A 25379-nucleotide genomic window follows, 5' to 3' on the forward strand; every position below is an offset into this window, starting at 1 on the left:
AAAAAGTATTTATTAAGGTAGCTGCTGTGCTAGGTTCTTTTTACAAATATTATCTTGTTTGTTCTTCACAACAACATTACAAGATAGGTGCCATTGTTATCTCCATTTTTACAATTGAAACTGAGGCAAACATATTAAATGACTTGCCTAGGGTCACATAGCTTGTAGGTCTCTGAGGCCACATTTGAACTCGAGTCTTCCTGACTGCAGGCCCAGTGCTCTATTCATTAGTGCTCTGCCTCATTAGGGAAAGATTTAGACAGAAAAATGAATATTTCTTATTTTCTAGACTGTCTTATTTCTTTAGTGACTGATAGAGATAAAGGTTTCTAGTAAGAAAGGTGGTCAACAGTGTAAAAACCTTCAGAGGGTCAATTACTAAGAGAATTGAAAATGATAAGTGTATAGGAGAGGTCAAAAAGTATAATGAGACAACGTCTAATGCAGAAATATGTTTATTGTGATTGTACATATATAACCCATATCACATTACTTGCTGTCTTGGGGAGGGAGAAAAATTTGAAACCAGAAATATTATAAAAACAAATGTTGAAAATTATCCCTAAGTGTAACTGGAAAATAATAAAATATTTATTTGGGGAAAAAAGTATAATGAGAGATTTGAGAAGAAAGGAATCACTTTAAGCTTGGAGATCAAAAGAATTCACACCTGAATGGAAATGTTTTGCATGACTATACAAGTATAACTTATTTTTAATTGCTTGCCTTCTTAAGTGGGGAGTTGGGGGGGGGGGAATTTAATTTGGAGCACAAAGTTTTAAAAATAGAAGTTAAAGGAGCAGCTAGGTGGTGCAGTGCATAAAGCACCAGCCCTGGATTCAGGAGAACCTGAGTTCAAATCTGGCCTCAGATACTTGACACTAGCTGTGTGCCCCTGGGCAAATCACTTAACCCTCGTTGCCCCACCAAAAAAAAAATGGATGTTAAAAATTGTTTTTTACATGTAATTGGGGAAAAATAAAATTCTTAATAAAGATTAAAAAAAATAAAAAGAAGGAAGTTTTTTTTAGGCATGGAGGTGAGGTCAGAGGGGTACACAAAGGATTGTAACTGGCAGAAGTAGGGATACAATCTTTACACAATTATAGTTCATGTGGAACATAGAATACCGTGAAATAAGGCTATCTGGATTCATATTTTTGTGGACTTTGCAAGCCAGCTTAAGGAATTTCTATTTTATTTGGTAGGCTGTGGAGGGGGAAAAGTTGAAGTGGATTTGGGGAAGGAGACCTAGGAATTATTGGAGTAAGGTGTTGGAAGGGATAGAAGAGTGTGGGATTTGAGGACACAGGGAAAAGGGTTAATGACAAAATGAAGAGCTATCTATTTCCTTGAGACAAGAGGGAAGGAGTAAAGAGGGTATAGTTATATGAAAAAATGGAGGATAGAAGTAGGTAACTTACCTCTGATGGTCTCAGTCTTCTCAGTAAAGTAGTATATGAAATTATTTCCTGTGAGTGAGGTGGGAAGAGGTGGTGTTTGGGTCTTTGAGAAGAGGAAATGATTTAGAAGAGCTTCTGTGAACAGTGTGATTGATAGGGAATCCATAAGAGCTGAGTAAAAGAATTGCCCTGTAAAAGAAGGGCCCAGTTGAAATCAGATAGTATTACTTTGCATTGGACCCAGTTAATATGATTGATGCAGAAAAGTAAGACCTTCCCCTGTCTCAACTATTTTCTTTATCCTCCTTGTATTTAGGTAGATGAGCCACCTTCCAATTACCTTCCCAGTGGGACTGGTTTCCTCAAATACCCTTTTGTTTTTTGCTTTTCAACAAGCATTATTTTTTTTTTCAGTTATGTAACGATTGGAATAACGCCACCTGCTGGAGACTTACTGTAGAAGAGTTCTGCCCATGAAGTGAAGGTCTTTAAGGGCAAGACCAGGAGTCTTTTCTTTGGCATCAGGAAGTGACGCGGGCTAGTGGGAGGAGGAAGGAAGAGACTGGCATTCGCTCTCACTCTCTTTCCTGAGGACTCTGGTGGAGAGCGGAGCTAGAAATGTGCTCTCCCTTTAATAGATAGGAATCTAGGCCTTTCTTCTCTCTTTATCAAATTCTTATTCTCCTTAATAAATGCTTAAAAGTCTAACTCTTGCTAAAGCTTATAATTTATTGGCGACCACTCATTAAATAGTTTAGACAGTTTAGCTAGAATTTTAGCCCTTAAAAGTTACATGTAAAGGTAGTTTTCAGCACTCATTTTTATAAGATTTAGAGTTCCACATTTTTCTTCCTTCCTCCCTTTCCTCCTCCCTCCACAAGACAGCAACCAATCTGATATAGGTTATATGTGTACAATCCACAAGTACCTTTTTTTTTTAGTCTGTGTTCAATCAATATCAGTTCTTCCTCTGGAGGTGGATTGTATGCTTCATCATTAGTTCTTTGGGATTGTCTTGGATCATTGTATTGCTGAGACTAGTTAAGTCATTCGCAATTACTCATAGAACAATACTGCTGTCACAGTACACAATGTCCTGGTTCTGCTCATTTCACTATACGTCAGTTCATAGGAATCTTTCCAGGTTTTTCTGAAATTATCCTGCTTGTCATTTCTTATAGCACAACAATTCAAATACCCTTTTGTTATGGGGTTAGGACTACTAAAATTTAAATTGACCAACTTCTCCTTGGGAAAATGGACACACACTGAAGCAAGAGAGATAAGCCCCATAAGGCGTGGCTGCTGCCTGAGTGGCCATGGAGAGATCAGAGCCACCTCTTGCCCAACTTCCCCCAGCCCACCACCAGTGGGGGATGTGTCCCTTGGGTGATCACCCCAATAAGGGAACTTTCCACTGTCAGATTGATGTAGTAGGAAAAAAAGGGGTTAACAGAAAAACCTAAGACCCGAGTTCTAATTTAGATCTGAGCTCCAAGAGGGGCTATAACTTACAGACCCTAGCTCCAAAAGGGGATTAATGGATTACTTGGGCCTTCATTACAAGTCAGGGCCTAGGCTCTTGTTACCCACATTAATCACCACTCATAACAAGAACATAAAGAGGCAGGTCATAGAGACCTTAACTCTAACAATGATATACAGATAGGGCATAGAAATTCTAATTGGTAAATGAAAATATTTTGAAACGAGGCATGGGAATGAAAAAGGTGACAGCCAAGTTTGTCTCCAGATTCACCTTATGACAGGTAAACCCCAAAAACACACCTCCGCGGAAAAAGGTACCCACATCGGGGGTTGGCTTAAGCCCCCAGGAACTCCAAATTAGGATAACTTCTTCTCTAAGGAGGAGATTATTATAATGATACTGATAACCAGTTTATCCATACTATAAATATAACTATCTTTTCTTTCCTTATTTGAGAGACACCTCCATGAACCTCTCCCTGTGGTCACTCACAGTATTGCAATAAAACTTGGGAAACTGAGTCACTGAGTATTGTGATTCTTTTAGGACAACTCACAATCAATCTGACCCTAAATCCATCCCACATCATTGAAAACTGAGTCACTGAGGTTTTTTGGTTTGTTTTTTGGTTTTTTGTGTGTGTGAGAGGCAATTGGGGTTAAGTGACTTGCCCAGGGTCACACAGCTAGTTAAGTGTTAAGTGTCTGAGGCCGGATCCGAACTTAGGTCCTCCTGACTCCAGGGCCAGTGCTCTATCCACCGAGCCACCTAGCTGCCCGTCACTGAGTTTTGTAATTCTTTTGGGACAACTCACGATCAATCTGATAATTAATTCCAACCCACATCAAGGTGATCACCCCTTCCATCCCTCCACCATTGGTCCTCTATAAAAGTATTTGCCTTTCTCCTGCTTGAGGAGATAGATATCTTCAGAGAACCAAGTCTCTGAAACTATCTCCCAATGAAAGAAGCATGACTTCTTTCTTGGTCTCCTTTCTCCAGAGCCTAAATAAATATTATTTTATTCTAATTGGATTTGTGTGCAAGAGGTTGTAATTCTTAAAAGAGGAATTAATTCCTAAGGACCCACTCACCCCCAACACCAATTTTCCCCATAACACTTTCAATACAGAATTAAAACAAATAGTAAATAATAATAGATACCGAGATACCTCCTCCCCATTTTTTCACTCCCCTTATTCCCTCACATCCCTTCCTTCCTCTTCTTCTCTTAAATAAGGAGAAAGGGTCAAAATACCACAAGCTGACAAATTTGGAGTATTTTCAGAATGGTGAATATAGAGCATTTCCATGGAAACCACATTTTTTGCCAAATAGTCTTCCTTTTAAACTTCAAATAAAGTGTGTTGTTACCTTGTTATCTCACCATCTCCCTAAGATATAACACTTGTTCATCTATTTGAGTAGTTTTGCTTGTGCTAGGATAATTTTGATTTTTTTTTTCCAAAAGAATTGTTGCCATGATGGGTACCTGGACAGACAATTTAATACTATAAATTCTCAATTTATCATTTCATCCTAACTAGTCGTTATAATTGCAAGACAGGAAATGAAAATTACAGTTCTTTCTTCATCTCTGAGCAAAAGTAAATCCATTCTCAACCTAATCTGGGAACTGGAAGAAACAGTAAAAGATAGAAATCATCCTGATTCTCTGAAATCAGTAGTCCAGAAAGCAATTTGCATTCCCACTTATAAATGTTCTCCGTGTTCAGCTGCTAATCTTATTATATTTTCTTTAAAGAAATTATGCTGCTTTAGACAGAACAGAGTGAAGCACTTTGCTTCAGGATCAGGATTATAGAGAATATACTTGAGTGGCACAAGATGCTAAAATATGGTGCTAAAGCCACTCCGCAAAATGACCAGGGATTCTTTAATAACAGTGTTAGCTAGTTTATTAGACAACTACAATCTAGCTTTGAGTATATTTAGAGTTCTTAAGAGAAAACTTGAAAAACATTGAGCTTTGTAATGACCATTTTTTCCAGAATAACATAATTTTCTTTCTTCTGTCTTTCAGTGCGATGCATGTTTATTCAAACACAGGATACCCCCAACCCGAACAGTTTGAAATTTATCCCAGGAAAACCAGTATTGGTATCACAGACCATGGACTTTCCTACACCAGCTACAGCATTCCGCTCCCCTCTGGCTAGGTACTTTAAAATGTTTCATATATTTCCCCAAGTAATATGAATGGCTGATGAACTATTGTTAAGATAGTATATTTTATGTGATCTGGTTTTTCTCATTATAAAGTAGATATGTTTTCTCTCTAGAAGCTTTTATACTTTTGGGTTTAACCCTTATAATGTGGATTAATATTATAAGACATTTAGGGGCAGCTAGGTGGTACAGTGGATAAAGCACCAGTCCTAGATTCAGGAGGACCTGAGTTCAAATTCGGCCTCAGACACTTGACACTTACTAGCTGTGTGACCCTGGGCAAGTCACTTAACCCCCATTGCCCTGCAAAAACAAAAACAAAACAAAACAATAAAAAACCAAAATATTATAAGACATTTATCCCACATAGTGATATATTTAAGTAATTATAACACTTCCTCTCCCTTCTTATTGCTATCATCTGCCAGCCTCCATACAACTTCCTAAATTCCTCCATGTCTTTAGCACATTCTTTTGTGAGAGCCAAAATTAGATATACTGAGTGTTATTTGGGTGACTTGCCTTAATATTGGGGTCCCAGAAATATGAGGGACCTTTTTTTTTAAGTTTAATCTCCCCTCTGAGCTATTCTTTTTAGATATTTCTCCCAGGCCAATAAGAAAGGAGCCTCTAAGCTTTAGTTCACAAAAGTATCAGATTTTATTTCTTGGGAATTGATTAAACCACAAAGGTGAAACTAATAAAAATCAAAGATAAGAAAATGGGAAAATAGAAATACAGATCTCTTAACTCTAAACTTAGCCTAAGCTGGTTCAGAGGAATTTAGGGTTTTCCATAAGTAACTCACCCAAGCCTGAACAGCCTGCCAGACTGAGAACCAGCATGCTGCCGCCACCATGATCTCAGTCAACACTGGAGAGAGCGCATCGCCTCCCTTCAGGTCACATTCAATCTTTCCTTCCCCAAAAGGGGAGGTCTGGGGGCAGCTAGGTGGCGCAGTGGTTAAAGCACTGGCCCTGGATTCAGGAGTACCTGAGTTCAAATCTGGCCTCAGACACTTGACACTTACTAGCTGTGTGACCCTGGGCAAGTCACTTAATCCCCATTGCCTAAAAAAACCCAAAACAAAACAACAAAAACAAAAACAAAAGGGGAGGTCCTTCAAAAGCTGCTCATGGAGAGTTCTCCTTCTCATCTCAGTAGCATAAGTAATCTCAGGGTGGGCCAGGTATGGTCCCTCCCAAATGATTCAGCTAAAACTTGCAATATTAATTTTTACCACACTTTCTATATAGCTCATTTATCACCTTCCATCTTTGTGGACTTTAGTATTTATTTTTTAAAATAGAATGTATTTATACATCAATAATGAAGACAACTTAGTTTAAAAAGAAGAAAAATGGAAACACAGTCTGTGTTATTGAATCCTGTACAAAAAGAAGAAAAATGCTGTCCATACTGGAGAGGTGAGGGTGCTGGGGATAGGAAGACACAGACACACTCACCATGGAGGAAAGTGAGTCTTTATTACCAACCAAGAGTCAGGAATCATTTAATAAGCACTTACTATGTGCTTCCAGGCAATGTGCTTAGAATACAAAGGATACACTGGCATACAAAGAAAGGCCCCAAAACAGTCCCTGCCCTCTGGGAGCTTTTAATGTGTTGGGATAAATAAATAACTACATAGAAAATATTTTTTTTCCTTTTTTTTTCTTTTTTATTTCAGCAACAAACATTTATTTTATTTTCCATTTACATGTAAGGGTAGTTTTCAACATTCATTTTCATAAGATTTAGAGTTCCAAATATTTCTCCCTCCCTCACTCCTTTCCCCGCCCCCCCTCCACAAGATCACAATCAGGTTATATATGTACAATCCACAAGTGTTCTTTTTATCAGTTCTTTCTAGGGGTACATAGTAAGCTTCCTCATTAGTTCTTTGGGATTGTCTTGGATCATTGCACAGCTGAGAGTAGTTAAGTCATTCACAATTGCTCATTGAACAATACTGCTGTCACTACGCACAATGTCCTCCCAGCTCTGCTCACTTCACTATACATCGATGTTCATTAGTCTTTCCAGGTTTTTCTGGGATCATCCTGTTTGTCATTTCCTGTAGCACAACATAGAAAATATATACAGTGAAAATGGAAGGTAATCTCCAAGAGAAGGCTTAGCAGTTGGGTCAGAGGGACAGAGGGGCCTAGAGAAAGGAACCAGGAAAGGCCTCCTGCAGAAGGTGGGATTTGAGCTGAGGCTTGGAAGAAAGCTAGGGAACCCAAGAAGCAAAGGTGAGGTGAGAGCATTCTAAGCATGGGGGATAGTGAAGAGGAAGGAAATGAAGAGATGGTATGTGTGAGGATCACAATCCTTGGGATGGGGAGGGTTTGAGGTAGGGGAGTATGCTAACCATTGAGGAGTGAGTTCAGGCTGAGAGAGAGGCTGATGATTAGACTGATCAGAGTCCTCCCTTGAGGTCTGTGTAATTTAAGATTCTAAATGTGGATTCTAATCTGTTCCCCCAGTTTGGGGGAAACTGACTAAAAATCACTGATAAAACGAGTTTAGGTTTTTAAGGGTTTATTGGAAAATAGAAAGAAAAAGATTGAGAACAGAATTCTAACAGCCTGGCATTCCTATCTTTCCTCAAATTTCCTGTGAAGTCCTCTGCCGCCACCACCATCAAGTCAGGAAGCCAAAAAGCCCAGCGCTCTCTGCGTAGGCTCCCTTTCCTCCTTCCTGTCTCCTCCCAGACCATAGGAGGCTCCTCAAGTTGATTGGCTGGTAGCCTTGATAGACAGCACCCATGAGCAAACATCATTTCCTGACGCCAAGGAAAAGCCACAATGCCTCTGAGGCATTTCCTCATGGTGGAGCTTTCCCACAGCAAGTCTCCAGTAGGCGGCATCATTCCAATCATTACAGTCCCCCCTTTTGTTCCTCAAGAAACAAAATGTTTCCTTGACGGAACAGTAAAAATATAATAACTATTGCTAACTAATAATATGTGAACAACAATATCTGTTAAGGGCTAAAATTCTAGCTAAACTGTCTAAAATATCTAATGAGTGGTCGCCAATAAATTATAAGCTTTAGCAAGAGTTAGACTTTTAAGCGTTTATTAAGGAGAATAAGAATTTGGTAAAGAGAGAGAAAGGCCTAGATTCCTATCTATTAAAGGGAGAGCACATTTCTAGCTCCACTCTCCACCGGAGTCCAGAGGAAAGAGCCCGAGAGCGAGCGCCAGTCTCTTCCTTCCTCCTCCCACTAGCCCGCGTCACTTCCTGACGCCAAAGAAAAGACTCCTGGTCTTGCCCTCAAAGACCTTCACTTCATGGGTAGAACTCTTCTACAGTAAGTCTCCAGCAGGTGGTGTTATTCCAATCGTTACAGGTCTAATCTTGTGGCAGCTAGGTGACCCAGTGGATGGAGCAATGGGCCTGGAGTCAGGAACACCTGAGTTCAAATGTAGCTTCAGATACTTACTAACTACTAACTGTGTGAGCCTGGGCAAGTCACCTAACCTCTGTCTGCCTCCGTTTCCTCAACTGCAAAAGGGGGATAATAATTATACCTGCCTCCCAGGGGGGTCGTGAGGATCAAACGAGATTTTGTTTATAAAGCACTTATCACAGTGCCTGACACATAGTGCTATAAAAATGTTATTATTATTATTATGTTGTTGTGGTTGTGGTTCTGGTTGTAATGTTGTGTCCTGTGAGCACCTTGGGAGGCCTCTTTCACAGCAGAAAGAGAAGGTGGAGATAAGCAGGCAGGAACAAGTGGAGATATCGTTCAGGGGAGTCCAGGTGGGTCTGGTCCAGGGATGGCCTCTAGAACCCTGCTGAAAGCCCAAGATTATAAAGGCCAGATGCCTGAATTTGGGGCTATTCCATGTCAGCTGGTGGGAAATGATGAGGTCAAGTCCTTGAGAGCCCTCCTTAAATGGTAGAGAATTAGGGAGGAAATCTCCAGTGTCCAACTTTCACCCTCTCCAAACAGTGAGAGGAGCCCCTGGGATAGAGAGCAAACAAATAGCATATACAGACTCCCACACTATCTTGTCTTGATTCCTTTGCTCAAGCTATTTCCTATGCTTAGAATGCCTTCTTAACTTCTCCAGTCTCAACTTGTTGAAATCCTACCCATTCTTCAATGCACAACTTAAATATTTCCATTTGCATGAAGTCTTTGAAGATCATCCCTAGTCAGTAATAATTCTTCCCCTCTTAAATCTTATATAACATTTGGTTTGTACCACTATTATGTACATATATATTTTTTATTATAGTTATGTGTGTGTGTGTGTGTGTGTGTGTGTGTGTGTGTGTGTGTGTGTTATTTCTTCTAGATTGTGAGCTTCATGAGAATAGGAACTCTCTCTCTGGAAAAATCTTTGTTTCCCATCTATTTCTTAGCACAGTGCTTACCATTTAATAGGTGCTTAAAAAAATGTTCATTTAAGTTTGTTTAAGAAGTTCTACAACTTGGAGCAGCTAGGTGGCGCAGTGGATAGAGCACCGGCCCTGAAGTCAGGAGTACCTGAGTTCAAATCCGGCCTCAGACACTTAACACTTACTAGCCGTGTGACCCTGGGCAAGTCACTTAACCCTCCAATTGCCTCACTAAAAAAAAAACAAAAACAAAAAAGACAAAAAGTTCTACAATTTGAATGAGATTAAAGCTTCTAATGTTTCAAAATATTTTATTTTCCCTCAGTTACATATGAAAATAATTTTAAATATTTGTTAAGTTTTGAGTTCTTTCCCCCCTCCCTGAAATGGTGAGCAATCCAATATAGGTTATACACGTGTAATCATGTCAAATATTTCCATATTAGTCATTTTGTGGGAAAAACTTAAAACAAAAAAGAAAGGAAGGAAGAAAGTAAAAAATATTATTCTTTGGTCTGCATTCAGACACCATCAGTTCTTTCTCTGGAGGCAGATAGCATTTTTTTGTTTGGTTTGGTTTTTTGGTGAGGTGATTGGGGTTAAGTGACTTTCCCAGGGTCACACAGCTAGTAAGTGTCAAGTGTCTGAGGTCGGATTTAAATTCAGGTCCTCCTGAATTCAGGGCCAGTGCTCTATCTACTGCACCACCTAGCTGCCCCCCAGATAGGATTTTTCATCATGAGTCTTTTAGGATTGTCTTGGATCACTATTGTTTGATAAGAGAGAAGTCATTCACAGTTGTTCATTGTACAGTATTGATGTTAGCTATGTACAGTGTTCTTCTGGTTCTGCTTGCTTCACTTTGTATCAGTTCATGTAAATCTTTCCAGGTTTTTCTGAAATCGTTCTTCTGCTCATGATTTCTTATGGCACAATAATATTCCATTAATATCCTGTATCACAACTTGATCAGCTATTCCCCAGTTGATGGGCATCCCCTCAATTTCCCATCCTTAGCCACTACAAAAAGAGCTGCTATAAATTTCTAATGTTTTTAAGAAAAAAATGTGAATTGGCACATTACTGTGTTAAGTATGCAAAAAAAAACCTTTTCCATGTTTTTGTTGTTTAAAAGCAATTGAAACTTTTCTCCATATATTTAAAGATAGCTGAATTTCTAGACATTTCAAGACCAAGTTGTGAACCCATTCCAACTGGAACCAACCCAGAAATAAAGAGCATAAATGATACCAATTCTATTACTGACATCAGAAATAGCCCAGCTTTTGGAAGCTGATAAGGGAAAGTAATATAGAAAAGCCATTTTCTAAGTGTGAAATGTCACATCATGAAACTGTGAAAAGGGGAATGTTGGATTAAATTTCTTCTTGCTTGGTTTTCAGAGAAAGTATGCTAAGAGATTTTAGATTCAAACACCATCAAAATAAACTTTTAAGAATCTATAACTGATGCTAAATGCCAAATATAATTAGATAATATACATCCTCTTAATCTTTCTATCCCTCTCCAATGTATACCTGATTCAAGGCACCCAGAACAGGTATAGGTTCATGTGTAATTTTTTAAAATTTCTAATTAATTCGCATTCTAGCTCAAGTGATGTCTACCAAAGCTCCAGGTGTAAAACAAACAAACAAAAAAACTTTTTTTTTTTTAAGTGAGGCAATTGGGATTAAGTGACTTGCCCAGGGTCACACAGCTAGTAAGTGTTAAGTGTCTGAGGCCAGATTTGAACTCAGGTACTCCTGACTCCAGGGCTGGTGCTCTATCCACTACGCCACCTAGCTGCCCCACAAAAAACCTTTTTAAGTTTAGTCTTTTAGAATGTAACGATTGGAATAACGCCACTTGCTGGAGACTTACTGTAGAAGAGTTCCACCCATGAAGCGAAGGTCTTTGAGGGCAAGAACAGGAGTCTTTTCTTTGGTATCAGGAAGTGACGCGGGCTAGTGGGAGGAGGAAGGAAGAGACTGAGGCTCTTTCCTGAGGACGCTGGTGGGGAGTGGGGCTAGAAATGTGCTCTCCCTTTAATAGATAGATGAATGTAGGCCTTTCTCTCTCTCTCTTTACCAAATTCTTATTCTCCTTAATAAATACTTAAAAGTCTAACTCTTGCTAAAGTTTATAATTTATTGGCGACCACTCATTAGATATTTTAGACAGTTTAGCTAGAATTTTAGCCCTTAACAAGAAGCAATGTCATTTCCTGAATTTGAAGAATTCAGTTATAGGCTTCTGCTACCTATAGGAATTATTGACTTAATAGTGGAGTCAGGAATGAGAATAAGTTTTCATGCCAAACTAATGTCATTTCTAGGTTACTAAAGTGTTAGAGATCACAGGAGATGCCACAGATACAGTATAACTTGATTTTTTTTTTTTCGGGACAGTGAGAGTTAAGTGACTTGCCCAGGGTCACACAGCTATTAAGTGTCAAATGTCTGAATCCGGATTTGAACTCAGGTATTCCTGAATCCAAGGCTAGTGCCTTATCCACTGCACCACCTAGCTGCCCCCAATATAACTTGATTTTAACTAAATACTTGCAGAGGTTCTTGTAATAGTCTCATGAACAAGATAAAGCAATGTGAACTGAATAATAGCAGGTAAGCTTGATTTGGGACATATCAAATAACCATACATGAGAATATTGGCTAACTAATCAATGTTAAGGGGCAGCAAAATGGTGTAGAGCACAGGGCTTGGAATCAAAAAGATTCATCTTCCTGAGTTCAAATCCAGCCTCAGATACTTACTGTGTGCCCTTGAGGAAGTCACTTCACCCTTTTTGCCTCAGTTCCTCTTTGTAAAATGAACTGGAGAAGGAAATGGCAAACCACTCTAGTATCTTTGCCAGGTGGGGTCATGAAGAGTTGGACATGACTGAACAACAAAAAAATCGCTGTTAACCTGGAAGGAGAAAACAGTGACATGTCACACTCTATCCTCATGCCTCTTATTTGTACTCTTTTTTAAATGACTTGGATAAAAACAAACAAAAATTTGCAGATAATGCAAAACTGGAAGGGACAACAGGTTTGTTGGATGAGCTGATGACAATCAGAATTCAAAAAGGTCTTGACTAGTCAGAAAATGAACTGAAACTAACAAAATTTTATTTAATGAGGGTAAGTATGAAGTCTAAAAATGTTTGTGGCACATGTTCAGCATCCTTAAGACTTGGTTCATATGAAAAAAGACCTGGGGAATTTAGGTGACAAGGAGCTTAATCAAATCCAAGCCCAAAGTATAACCAGACTTCTAAAACAGATAGTACGTTCTTAGATTGTGTCAATAAAGAAATGGTGTTCAGATTGAAGGAAATAGTATTCTCAATGTACGTTGGTAAAACCATGATTTAGTCATATGTTCCATTCTAGGGGCCTCATTTTAAGAGGAACACTGACAAACTGGAGTTTATCTGGAGCAAGGTGACTGGGGAGGCAGGGAATGGAAACCCCTTGTGATGAGCAGTGCTTGGAGGAACTGAGGATAGGTATCCTGTATTATAGAAGATTTGGGGTGGGGGTCAGAGGCTGTATTCTAGGTTCTTCCAGGACCTTGCACAAAAGTCATTCCTGCCACCTCAGTAATCTTCAATCTCTTCCCCACTGCTGGCTCTTTTCTCTCTACCTATAAACATACTCAGGTCTTTCTGAGTCAATTACTAACCCATATCTCTTTTCCCATTATTAAATTTCTTTTAAAATTTGTAAAAACTATACCTCTACTTTCTCATTGTCTACTCTTTCCTTAAACCTTTTCACTCAGATTTCTTCCCACACTCCTCTACTGAAATTGTTCCCAAAGATCACTATTCCCTAGACTCAGAAGCTTTTTTCCAATCCTTGTCATCAACTTCAGTAGCTTTTGACACTGTTGACTACCTCCTTATAATATAGTTTCTTTTCTTCCTTAGTTTCAGATGCATTACATTCTCCTAGTTCTAGTTCTAATTGTAATTTCTTTGGATCTTCTGACTCAGTTTCTCCTAACCACTTACTATAAAGCATTCCAGAAAAGTCTGTCTTTAATCCTGTCTCTCTACATACCCTCCCTTGTCAAGCTTATCCACTTTGACTGCTTCAATTACCACGTCCATGGAGATCATTCTTAATTCTATCTATCTGCTCTTGACTTGTCTTCTGAGCTCAGCCTCACTTCTCCATCTGGCTTCAGGTAATCTCCATCTGGGTGTGCCACTAACATTTCTAACTTATTAACATGTCTAAAACCTAGTTCCTTATCACTCCCTCTTCTGATTTTATTATTTATTATTTCTGTCTTTGTCACTGTTATTCACTCAGTCTCTCATACTGGTCACTTTTAGATTATCTTTGTTTCTTTTCTCTCACCTCTCATTTAGTCACTTATGAACCCCTATTTATGAAATAATCTCTCAGATCCATCACCTATATTTTTTTTCCTATTGCTGTCAACTTGGTTTGACCCTTGTTACTTCTCACCTGTGCTGTTATATCACTCCTTTCTGGTTTCACTACTTTCAGTCTCTCCTACCTCCAGTCCTTCTACCATTCAGTACCAACCCAGGCAATCACTGCTGCTTTGGCTCCACTTTCCTTCCCCATCTTGATTTGGTTAACTTGTTCAACTTTGAATTGTTTTCTGCTTTATCTAATCATAATCTCCTTTCATTGTACCTGTGCTTCATTCCTCATATATCTGTTCATTCTTACTGTAGCCTCCAAGATTTAGCTCAAGTTCCACCATCTACAGAAGACCTTTCCTGGTCCTTCTAGCTGTTAATGCCTTCCCATCCAATAGTCATTCTTCTTTCCATTGTATCACATTGCCTTAATCATTAAGACTGTCACAAAGCTGTGACCCTGGCAATGATTGGACCCCGGGCGGTGAGAGGGCCAACATATGGGGACAGGACAGGGACCCATATTTGTCCCCTCCTGCCACTTTATAACAATATTAGCAGAAATACTGGTGATGAAATGCTGTAAAATTTATTTCATATAGCATGTCTGAAGCATAAGTTTTGGAGCTCCTAATAATAAGAAATTGCTTGAAAATCATAACATATGGTACCTGTGAGGCTATAAGATACTGTGATATAATTCTGTTCCAGAACTGAAGCTCTGGGTTTACATAGAACATGTTCTATCCTAGAGTGGTTCTATTAAATGACTAAATACTTGGCTTAACAAGACATCAAATGCGGGGGGTGGGGGGGGTGGGGGGGGTGAGGCAATCGGGGTTAAGTGACTTGCCTAGAGTCACACAGCTGGTAAGTGTTAAGTCCCTGAGGCCAGATTTGAACTCAGGTCCTCCTGACTCCAGGACTGGTGCTCTATCTACTGTGCCACCTAGCTGCCCCTAGAACTCTTCATCTCTAGAAAGGGACCTTTTCTTTTGGGGCCACTTTTTTTTATGAAGTTCTGTTTACTTGCTATCATGCCATTCACAATCTGAAACTATTACAGACATCAGATTTTATTCAGAGCAATAGATTAGGCAGCATTATATAAAGAAAGCATTATCTGTCTATTATAAGAGTACAGGACCTCTATTAGCTTGAACATGTGTCATTTCAAAGTAAAAAAAAAGTCTCTGTATTTGCCAGATAGTTTTCCCTAGCAGGAATAAGTTAGATTCTCATCTGTAGCTCTATTGCCTCAGTTGTTTCTGTGTACACTGTATCTAGTTATTATCTACACTTTTTTGGCTTCAGCCTCGTGTGTGGGTTTGGTTTTGATTTTTAATTCTTACGTTTATAAAGTGTCTTCCTTCCTTTGACCTGTCCAGGGTAGCTTATTCCTTTCTTCTGACTGGAGAGAGCATATTTGACTAGAGAAATTAGCATTAGCATCAGTTCTAATCAAGAAATTATCTGCTATCACCGTCAAGTCCTCCTTTTGTAATCTATTCCAAAAATATTTCCCTGAGGTTGTGTGTGACTCAGCTCCTAACCTTTTGGGCGCCATTCATCTTTTCTTCATTTTGCCATTAGTGGACTTATGGGTGACATGAGCAACAAGATGGCAGACTAGACATTTTCTCTGATCCCCATGACCTCTCCAAAACAAATTCTGCACCAAAAATAAAACCTCTTTGGCCGTTTGGTCTAGGATACCTGGAAGATGGTTTGAAAAAGAAGACAGTTTAAAAAAAGAGAGAGAGGCTTTAAAAAAAAATATATGGTTAAAAAAAAAAAGAAAAGAAAATCCAAGCATTAACACTCACTGACCCTGAGCTTACTTAGCAACCCTCCCCCACATCCCATGTTCCTGGCAGCAAGACTGCACTAGAAGATCCAAGGATGTGACACTGGTTCCCATCAGAACCTCCCCCAACTCCTGTTGCCCCCCTCCGTCTTTTCAGTGCCATAGAGACCATAGCTCTAGGCTGTGGAAGTTTATTTGGGCCTTGGTAGCCTGTTTAGCTGGAGCCCTTTAGGAACAAAAGCCTGCCAGATGCTATAACCCAGAAGCACCAGGGCTGCAAAGCTCTGAATTACTGATGTTTGGGAAAGTATACTCTGCTGGTTCTAAGGAAAGTAGGCTCTGAGCTTCTGGTGCTGGGCCAGAGAACTAAGGAATTGAGGGATTGGGACAAGTCATCAGCACAGGACACTGTACAGGTGGAGAGCTGTGTAGCATCCCGCCAAGCCTGAGGGAAAGAGTATAGCACCCAAGTGGGGCCAGTTCTGATCATCCAGAAAGTCAGTTGGGACAGAGACTAGGCTGGTGAACAATGAAAGTGTAGGATGAGGCTGAGAAACTTTGAGATCCAGCCCCCAAGGAAACCACAATCAGAGGGGAGGGAGTTAGGAAGTGAGGAAAGGAAAGGAAAATAAAGGAGAGGGGATAGGAGAACAGAGACTAAGGGTACCAGGAAGTATCCTCAGGAGGAGGAAATCTCAAAGATCTTGAATATAAACAGATACATCAACAGGAAAAACAATAACCGCAGAAGAAAATAATGGCCTCCATATCTAGTAAATGAGTTCAGGCATCTATGAATACATTCTGCAAAATGAAAGAAATTGTTCCAACACTTGATAAGACAGAGAACCTATGGAATTTGAGGAGAACGTGGAACCACATCATGCTGTTTCTGAGTGGTTTGAAATAAGAATTATGAAAGCAGATTTTCTGTCTTGCATAGCAAAATGAATGAGCAGAATAGAAAAACTTGAATCTGTGATGGCAAGCCTCACTAAAGAAACCAAAGAGAGACCAGTAGGTAGGGAATGCAGATACACAAAAGTGAAGGCCAACCTAGAAGAGGAGAAGCAAAAAACAAGAAAGAAAATATGCTCACAATGCAAGCAAAATGTGAAAATCAAAGGCAGGATGCATAGAAAACCTAAGGATCACAGGTCTCCTAGAAGAGGAGGGCAGGATAAAAAATCTCAACACCATAATGAAGGAAATAATAGAAGAGAACTGCCCAAAACTTGAGCATAGGAAATGAAATTTCAATTGAAAGAATTCATGGATTACATCCAGAAAAAAACAAAAAACAAGGGGCAAACTCCCAGACACTTAGTGGTAAATTTAACATTTAAATTCAGGAACAAGTTCTTCAAGTCATCAAGAAAAAGGCCATCAAAGACAAAGGAAAAGACATTCAAATAATGCAAGAATATTCCACATCCACTAGAAAAAAAAAAGAGGAAGGAATGGAATAATGTGTTCCAAAGAGCTTTGGAGCTCAAAATGCAGCCCAAGGTGAACTATCTTACAAATATGAACTTAACCATACAGGGCAAAATAAATAGTAATAATAAATAATAAAGAAGAGTTTGAAATATTTTTAGGAAGAAAATCAGCACTGAAGAAGTTGTTTGCTTCTCCAATTCCCCAAACAACAAAAATACATGAGAAGTCAATAAATTCAGCAGCCAAGGACAGCAAGTGCAACAGTGACAACAGATATCAGTAAGAGACTTCTTTCTAACTGTACTCAAAGAGACAGCAATGAAGGTGTTAATCTGGTAGAGATAACAATAAAGACATAGCCAGAGGACAGAACTTGGTGATATCCCATCTACAGGTGAAACAATGTTTTATTTTGGTTTTGGTGGGACTATACTGAAATATAGGAGGCTACATGAAGGGGGGAGGGGAGCAGGTAGTAGAGTAGTGAAAGATGCACCAGGGTGAATCAAGGGCAAGCAATTAGGGGAGGTTACCTCTGTGATCTCAGAAAGAAAAGAGCACTTTACCATTAGCACTTCCTTAGTAGTGTCTGTCCTTAAGTTTGCATAATAGGGCACTACTTTCAAGGAACCACAGGCTTCATTTTTTTGGTCTTTTGTCCAGCAAACTGGAGCATAGCATGCATTTCTGTCTCATCTTTGCATCTCTCAGCTCTCATACTTTTCATTCTCAGATCTCTGCTTGCTCTCTTTTAAAGACTTAAGTCTAAGATGTGACTCAGATATACAGTCCACTAGCCATGTCTCAATCCACGATTCCTTAAAGCCATTCAACTTAATTCAAGAATTTATTAGGCAGGTACTGTGTATCAAATACTGTGCTAGCTGCTAGGATTACAAAGATAAAACAGTCCTTACCCTTCAAAAGTTTTAGTTCTTCTGGAAAAAAAAAACCAGCATACAGGTGGTACAGTGGATAAAACACTGGCCTTGGATTCAGGAGGACCTGAGTTCAAATCCAGCCTCAGACACTTGACACTAGCTGTGTGACCCTGGGCAAGTCACTTAACCTTCATTGCCCCACAAAACAAAAAAACAAAAACAGCATACAGAAATATATAATACAAAGTATACACAAAATAACTTTGGGGCCTGTAAGATTCCTTCCATTTCTAAGATTCTGGGATTCTTTGTTTGTTTGTTTTTTTGCGGGGCAATGGGGGTTAAGCGACTTGCCCAGGGTCACACAGCTAGTAAGTGTCAAATGTCTGAGGCCGGACTTGAACTCAGGTACTCCTGAATCCAGGGCTGGTGCTTTATCCACTGCGCCACCTAGCTGCTCCCTCTGGGATTCTTTGAATAGAAACCTTCTGGGGCTGGTTTGTTTTAATTATTTTAACTCTCTTCCCAGTGACAGTTGTACAGTTCATCATGCAGTTCTCTATTTTAAGTGGGCATGAGTCATAGAAAATCTTTCCTTTTGATTTTTAAGGAAACTCAGAAATCACATAGTACAACCTCCTACCCCATGTAAGAAGCTCCTCAAAAACACTCCTGACAGGTTGTCTTTGCTTTAGCACTTCCTGTAGTGGGAAATTCACTTCCTAAAAAAGCACCTCCATTCTTTTTTTTTTTTTTTTGACCAGCTCTAAATTTTAGAAAGGTTTTCCTTGTATTTCCTCCCTACAATTTTTACTCATTCATCATAGTTCTATCCTGTGGAGCTACTCAGAATAAATCTAATCTCTTTTTTACATAATAGTCTTCCAGATATTTGAAAATAGAAATCATATCTTCTAACTTTTTAACTTAAAACTTCTCTAGGATATCTAATTTAGCTATTATTTAAAGGAAATTCTTTCTAGATTCTTCACCATTCCATACCTGTTGACTCAGTGATACCAACACTAAGCCTACATTCCCAAAGAGAAAAAATAAAGAAAAGGACCCATATATACAAAAATATTTATAGTAGTTCTTTTTGTAGAAGCAAATGACTGGAAGCTAAGGTGTGCACATCATTTGGGGGATTTATGAACAAACTGTGGTATATAAATGTAATATATGATTATATCATAGAAATGATGAAAAGGTTAGTTTCAGACAAAGCTGGAAAGAAAGTCTTATATGAACTGATTCAGAGTCTAGTGAGCAGAACCTGGAGAACAGCTTATACAATAACAACCATGGGCTAAATAAAAATAATTTTAAAAGACTTCAGAACACTGATTAATGCAGTGAGCAACAGTGATTCCCAAGGACTGGGTGTTGAAACCTACTGCCAAAAAAAAAACCTACTACCTGCCTCCTGATAGAAACATAATGAATTCAAGGTGCTGATTGAGATGTACATTTTTGGGCTATGTAGGGATCTGTTTTGCTGGACTATACATATCTAATATAAGGGTTTTGTTTTTCTTTAAATCTTAGATGGAAGAGTTGAGGGATCAGAGGGGATCTAAAATGAGGGTGGGGGTAACAAAAGAGGGTAATTGAGGCATTTAAAATGCATGAAGGAGAATAGAACACAGACAAGCCAGACAGTTGTAGAAATAACATGTTGAATTTGTATACTTAAAGAGAAAAGTAAGCTGTTCATCATACCGATTTGTAGCTTCATAAAAAGTCTTTTTTAGAAATTTTGCCTTGTTATATGGGATTGATAATGGTCTGAGGTGGGGATAGATGTGAGAGATGTGGAGACAGAATAACTAATAAGAAATGGTAACTAGAGATGGAAGGCTTTGGGAAGTAAGAGTAAGGAGGATGATTCCAAGGTTACAGACTTGGAAGAAGAGTGGTGTCCTCACCCAAACAGTAAAACTTTGAGTAGGGGTATACTGTGGGGAGGAGATAGAAGTTTAGTCCTGACTACTGCTTTCAAACAATATGACTTTGGACAAATGAATGCACTTTAAAACTATCAGATATATGGGGCAGCTAGGTGGCTCAGTGGATAAAGCACCAGCTCTGGATTCAGGAGGACCTGAGTTCAAATCTTGCCTCAGATACTTGACACTTACTAGCTGTGTGACCTTGGGCAAGTCACTTAACCCTTGTTGCCCCACCAAAAAAAAAAAAAAAGAAAAAGAAACAAACAAAACTATCAGATATCATCTTGTCTTTTGATGTGGACAAGGTCATACTTCTAATTTAATTTAAAGTTCCCAAGATTCTTTAGTCTTTGGGTTGTTTTGACCAGATCTAACATTTCATCATTTAGAGAGCATCCAGTGAAGAGCTCTATTATTACAGGTAGACAACAGCTCTGCAATGTATAGTCATAGGAGTCTGGGAGCCCTGAGAGGCATCACACAGCCAGTATATGTCTGAGGTGGGACTTGGACCCAAGTCTTTCTAACTCCCAAGCTCCCTCTCTAGCCAATGTGCCTTTTTGAGCCTTACTGATGAGAAAATTCTTTTTCCCCCTTTGATTTTAGGCAGTTATTCAGGATTGAAGGAGTGAAAAGTGTCTTCCTAGGACCAGATTTCATCACAGTGACAAAGGTAAGAGGAAAAATCAGAAAATAGGCCTGGAAATGTTTTTAAATGTTTCCAAGTGCAATTTTCTTACCATCTAATTCTTCACTCTAGTTTAGTAATAGTGCTTCCTAGTCTATAATTAAACATCTTCAGTAAGAAATTTAAACTGTTTCATTAGAATATTCCTTTTTACATGCCAATAAATTTAACAATTTAAATTAAATGGAAGAATATGTACAAAGATATAAAGTGCCTAGATTAACAGAAAAGGAAATTAAATATCTAAGTAAGCCTGTTTTAGAAAAAAAATTGAACAGGCCATAAATGAGCTTGTTAAGAAAAAAAAACATCAGGACCAGATGGATTTACAAGTGAATTCTACCAAACACTTAAAGATCAACTAATTCCAGTATTAAATAAATTAATTGTAAGAATAGACAGAGAAGGAATCCTACCAGACTCCTTTTATGAAACAAATATGTGCTAATACTTTACTAAACCAGGTAAAGTAAAAACAGAAAGAAAATTATAGACCAATTTCACTAATGAACATGAATGCAACAATCCTAAATAAAATGCTAGCTAAGAGACTACAACACTATATTGACTAAGATTATGCATAGTGACCAAGTGGGATTTATACCACTAATGCAAGGTTGTTTAATATAAGGAATACTATTTACATAATTTATTTTATCAGTAACAAAAATCATATATAAATAGATGCAGAAAAAGCTTTTGACAAAATGTAGCACCCATTCCTATTAAAAACACTAGAGAGCATAAGAATAAATGAAACTTTTTCTTAAAATGATAAGAAACATCTACCTAAAACCATCTGCAAGCATTATTTGTAATGGGGATAAGCTAGAAGCCTTCCCAGTAAGGGTCAAGAATGAAACAAGGAGGAGCAGCTAGGTGGTGCAGTGGATAGAGCACTGGCCCTGGATTCAGAAGGACCTGAGTTCAAATCCAGCCTCAGACACTTAACACTTACTAGCTGTGTGACCCTGGGCAAGTCACTTAACCCCAATTGCCTCCAAAAAAAAAAAAGAATGAAACAAGGAAGCCTAATATCACCAGTATTGTTCAATATTGTACTAGAAATACTAGCAATGGCAATAAGAGAAGAAAAAGCAATTGAAGGAATCAGAATGGCCAGTGAAGTAGTAAAACTCTTTTTGCAGACATAGGATGATATACTTGGAAAATCCTAGAGATTCAACTAAAAAACTATTTGAAACAGTAATTTTAGCAAAGTATCAGGATATAAAATAAACCCACATCATCAGCATTTCTATATATCATCAGCAAAAACCCTGTAAGAAAAGATAATAAGAAATACCCCATTTAAAATAACCATTGACAGCATAAAATACTTGGGAGTATACCTGCCAAGACAAACCCAGGAACTACATGCACATAATTAATAAAACACTTTTTATAAAAATAAAGTCAGGAGGAAGGTAGGTGGTACAGTGGATAAAGCACCAACCCTGGATTCAAGAGGTCATGAGTTCAAATCCAGCCTCAGACACTTGACACTTACTAGCTGTGTGACCTTGGGCAAGTCACTTAAACCTCAGTGCCCCACCCAAAAAACACCAAAACCAAAACAAAACAACAAAAAAATAAATAAAATCAGATTTAAATAATTTTAAAAATATTAATTATTCATGAGTAGGCCATGTCATAATAAAAATGACAGTTCTACCTAAACTAATCTATTTATTCAATACTGTTCTGTTAAATTATCAAAAATTATTTTGTTGGGCTTGAAAAAAATGATAACAAAATTCATTTGGAAAAACAAAAGGTCAAGAATAGTAAATGAATTAATGAAAAAATGTAAAGGAAGAAGATCTAGCAGTACCAGATCTTAAACTGTATTATAAGGTGGCAGTTATCAAAACTATTTGGTACTGGCTAAAAAATAGAAAGGTAGATGAGTGGAACAGAGTAGATATATAGTACACAGTAGTAAATTATTATAGTAACCTTGTCTTTGACAAATGTTAAGATCTAGGATTTGGGGATAAGAATTCACCATTTGGTAAAAATTGTTGGGAAAACTAGAAAGCAATCTGGCAAAAATTAAGTATATGCCAAACAGAGCTTATATTTTATCCCTGGGAACCACTGGAGCTTTTTGAGGAAGTAAAATATGTGGTCAGACTTATGCTTTAGGAATATTCTGTATTTCCTCCAAAGCATCTCACTGCTTAATAGGAACTCAAGTGTTTGGAGGAAGGGAGTGAGCATGGGCTCTCTCTGGAATATTATCTTGCATTATCATGGGGCTTATCGGGGAGCCCCCTAAATCTGCTGAACTGGGGCTCCTTCCATAGAGTTTGGCCTTCAAATGCTGACTACATGGAAAGAGACATGTTCTGGCTTCAAACTGAAGGACTTGATTTTGGGGATGACAGGGGTTGTGGATACCTTTTGTTTCTCCATCACAGTCATTTCGCAGTGTACCATTCCTCTTCTCCTCCTTAAAATAAAAAACAACTCAGCAGCTACTTCTACAATCTTTCACACTCTGGAATATTTAAAGACTTGGTCACTACTAGTCTGGAGGACTCTTGGGCAACTGAAGCAGTTTTTGTCTTCCTCAGTTTCCCATTTCCAGTCATATTCATACTATTTTGGACTGGATGGTGTTGGCTTCCCAGGCTGGAGTCACTACAGACCAGAAGAAAATTCTGCAGAACTGAGCTCAGAACAAGAATCAGCCTCCAGGGGGCAGCTAGGTGGCGCAGTGGATAGAGCACTGGCTGTGAATTCAGGAGGACCTGAGTTCAAATCCAGCCTCAGACCCTTGACACTTACTAGCTGTGTGACCCTGGGCAAGTCACTTAACCCCAATTGCCTCACCAAAAAAAAAGAATCAGCCTCCAGAAATGAAAGCTGTCAAATGAAATCTGATTCAGAGTTTTAAAAATGAAATTGTTGTAAAGGTTCTTCAAAAATAGTTACATGTGAATGTAATTGGGCAGAAATATGGTAACATTTTTCTTCATACATTTATAGGAAAGTGAAGACTTAGATTGGAACCTACTGAAACCAGATATTTATGCAACAATAATGGATTTCTTTGCATCTGGTTTGCCCCTAGTTAATGAAGAAACACTTTCTACAGAAGCAGGTAAATAGAAATATTGGGAAAGTAGTTCTTGTCTTTCTAGTACTTCTACACTTACTATCTTTCCAAAGTATGTTCCTTTTGAGGTCAGAGAAATAAATGAATGAGAAGTTATTGGAGACTAAGTAATATATTTGTTTCTATAAATGACTTCATGCTCATCTAATACCCTCCAGCAATCTGGAAAATGTACATACCTTAAAAGGAATAAGGGGGGCAGCTAGGTGGCACAGTGGATAGAGCACCAGCCCTGGATTCAGGAGCACCTGAGTTCAAATCCAGCCTCAGACACTTGACACTTACTAGCTGTGTGACCCTGGGCAAGTCACTTAACCCCCATTGCCCCATTTAAAAAAAAAAGGAATAGAGAGCTCACTATTTAAAGGAGTCTTATAAAGTGAAGAATATTTTGTACCATGAATGATGACCATCCAACTTAGAGGTTTTGTAACTGTCAATTAGAGCTTATCTGTGTAAATTAATGTATAATGGAAAAAAAATTTGAGCATTCTAAGAAATTTTCAGTAAGGATTTGATGCTGTCCATGAGGGAAAACTCCAACAAATGATTTTGAATACAAAAACATAGACCTTTTGAAATTCATTCACCTGAGAAGCCTTTTTAAAAAAAAATCCATCTCCCAGTTACTATCAACTGGGGTGTGTGTTTTTAAAGCTGTACCTTTGGTTGTTTGGGGGGGAAACTACATTTCCTGAATAAACCTATAAGTTTAAATGTAAGACACCTCTTTTATCCTTGAGTTTTCTCTGTGGCTGTGATGTTGACATACCATATTTACTCAAATATACAAGTTAGCAAAGGCAGCTAGGTGGCACAGTGGATAGAGTACTGGTAGTCAGGAAGACCTGAGTTCAAATGTGGCTTTAGACACTTGCTAGCTGTGTGACCCTGGGCAAGTCACTTAACCCTGTTTGCCTCAGTTTCCTTATCTGTAAAATGAGCTAGAGAAGGAAATGACAAACCACTTCAGTATCTTCGCCAATAAAACTCCAAATGGGGTCATGAATAGTTAGATATGACTGAAACTACTGAACAAGTTGGTAGTATTTTAACTTGAAAGTTTTTCTAAATTTGTGCATTAGTGTCATCTAGTGGTAAAATAAGGCAACTGCTTTGTCATGAGATAAAGTCTTCAAGGGATCAGATAAATCCAGAAATTAAAGCCAAAAAGCATAAGAAATGTATTTCAAACTCAGTGGATATAACTAAAGGTCATTTCTTTTGTTCACAAAAGTTTAAGATACATGCTGGGCCCTAATAAATGTTTGTTGAATTGAATGTTAAATTCAGAATAGTGAAGATGTTAGTGCTGAAAGGCACTAAGCACTGAGGTAATCAGGAAAGTCCTTTGGAAGGAGGTGATGCTTAAGCAGCACCTGGTGTGGAGCTAGGGGTTCTAGGAAGCTGAAGTGAGGACATGGATGAACCTTTCTACCATTTGCCTTCCTTCTCCATAATTTTCAGCCTTGGAATCAATATTACTTAGCTTCAAGTTCTGCCTCTGACACATACAGCCTCTGTGACTCTGGGCAAGTCACTTCTCAGTGTTCCAGCCAACTCGACAAAACTTTCCTTGTCAGAGCAATTGGAGATCTGAATTGATCAAATCAGTTAACTCATTAGGAGGCTCCTATAC

The 25379-nt window shown here is 38.5% G+C and overlaps 1 protein-coding gene across 4 annotated transcripts in view; it reads left to right on the forward strand.

Moving 5' to 3' along the window:
• Positions 1 to 25379, forward strand: part of NFU1 (NFU1 iron-sulfur cluster scaffold) — a 53518-nt gene that overhangs the window by 15858 nt on the left and 12281 nt on the right. For 2 of the 4 annotated variants that reach the window (XM_043980247.1, XM_043980248.1), the window contains 3 exons: positions 4937 to 5072; positions 20535 to 20601; positions 23611 to 23725. In XM_043980247.1, coding sequence (XP_043836182.1) covers positions 4937 to 5072; positions 20535 to 20601; positions 23611 to 23725 — 318 coding nt within the window. The remainder of the gene's footprint in view (positions 1 to 4936; positions 5073 to 20534; positions 20602 to 23610; positions 23726 to 25379) is intronic. The other 2 variants (XM_043980249.1, XM_043980250.1) reach the window with 1 other exon arrangement.

Source organism: Dromiciops gliroides, chromosome 2 (assembly GCF_019393635.1).
Source record: "Dromiciops gliroides isolate mDroGli1 chromosome 2, mDroGli1.pri, whole genome shotgun sequence".
In the NCBI taxonomy this organism is placed as follows: domain Eukaryota; kingdom Metazoa; phylum Chordata; class Mammalia; order Microbiotheria; family Microbiotheriidae; genus Dromiciops; species Dromiciops gliroides.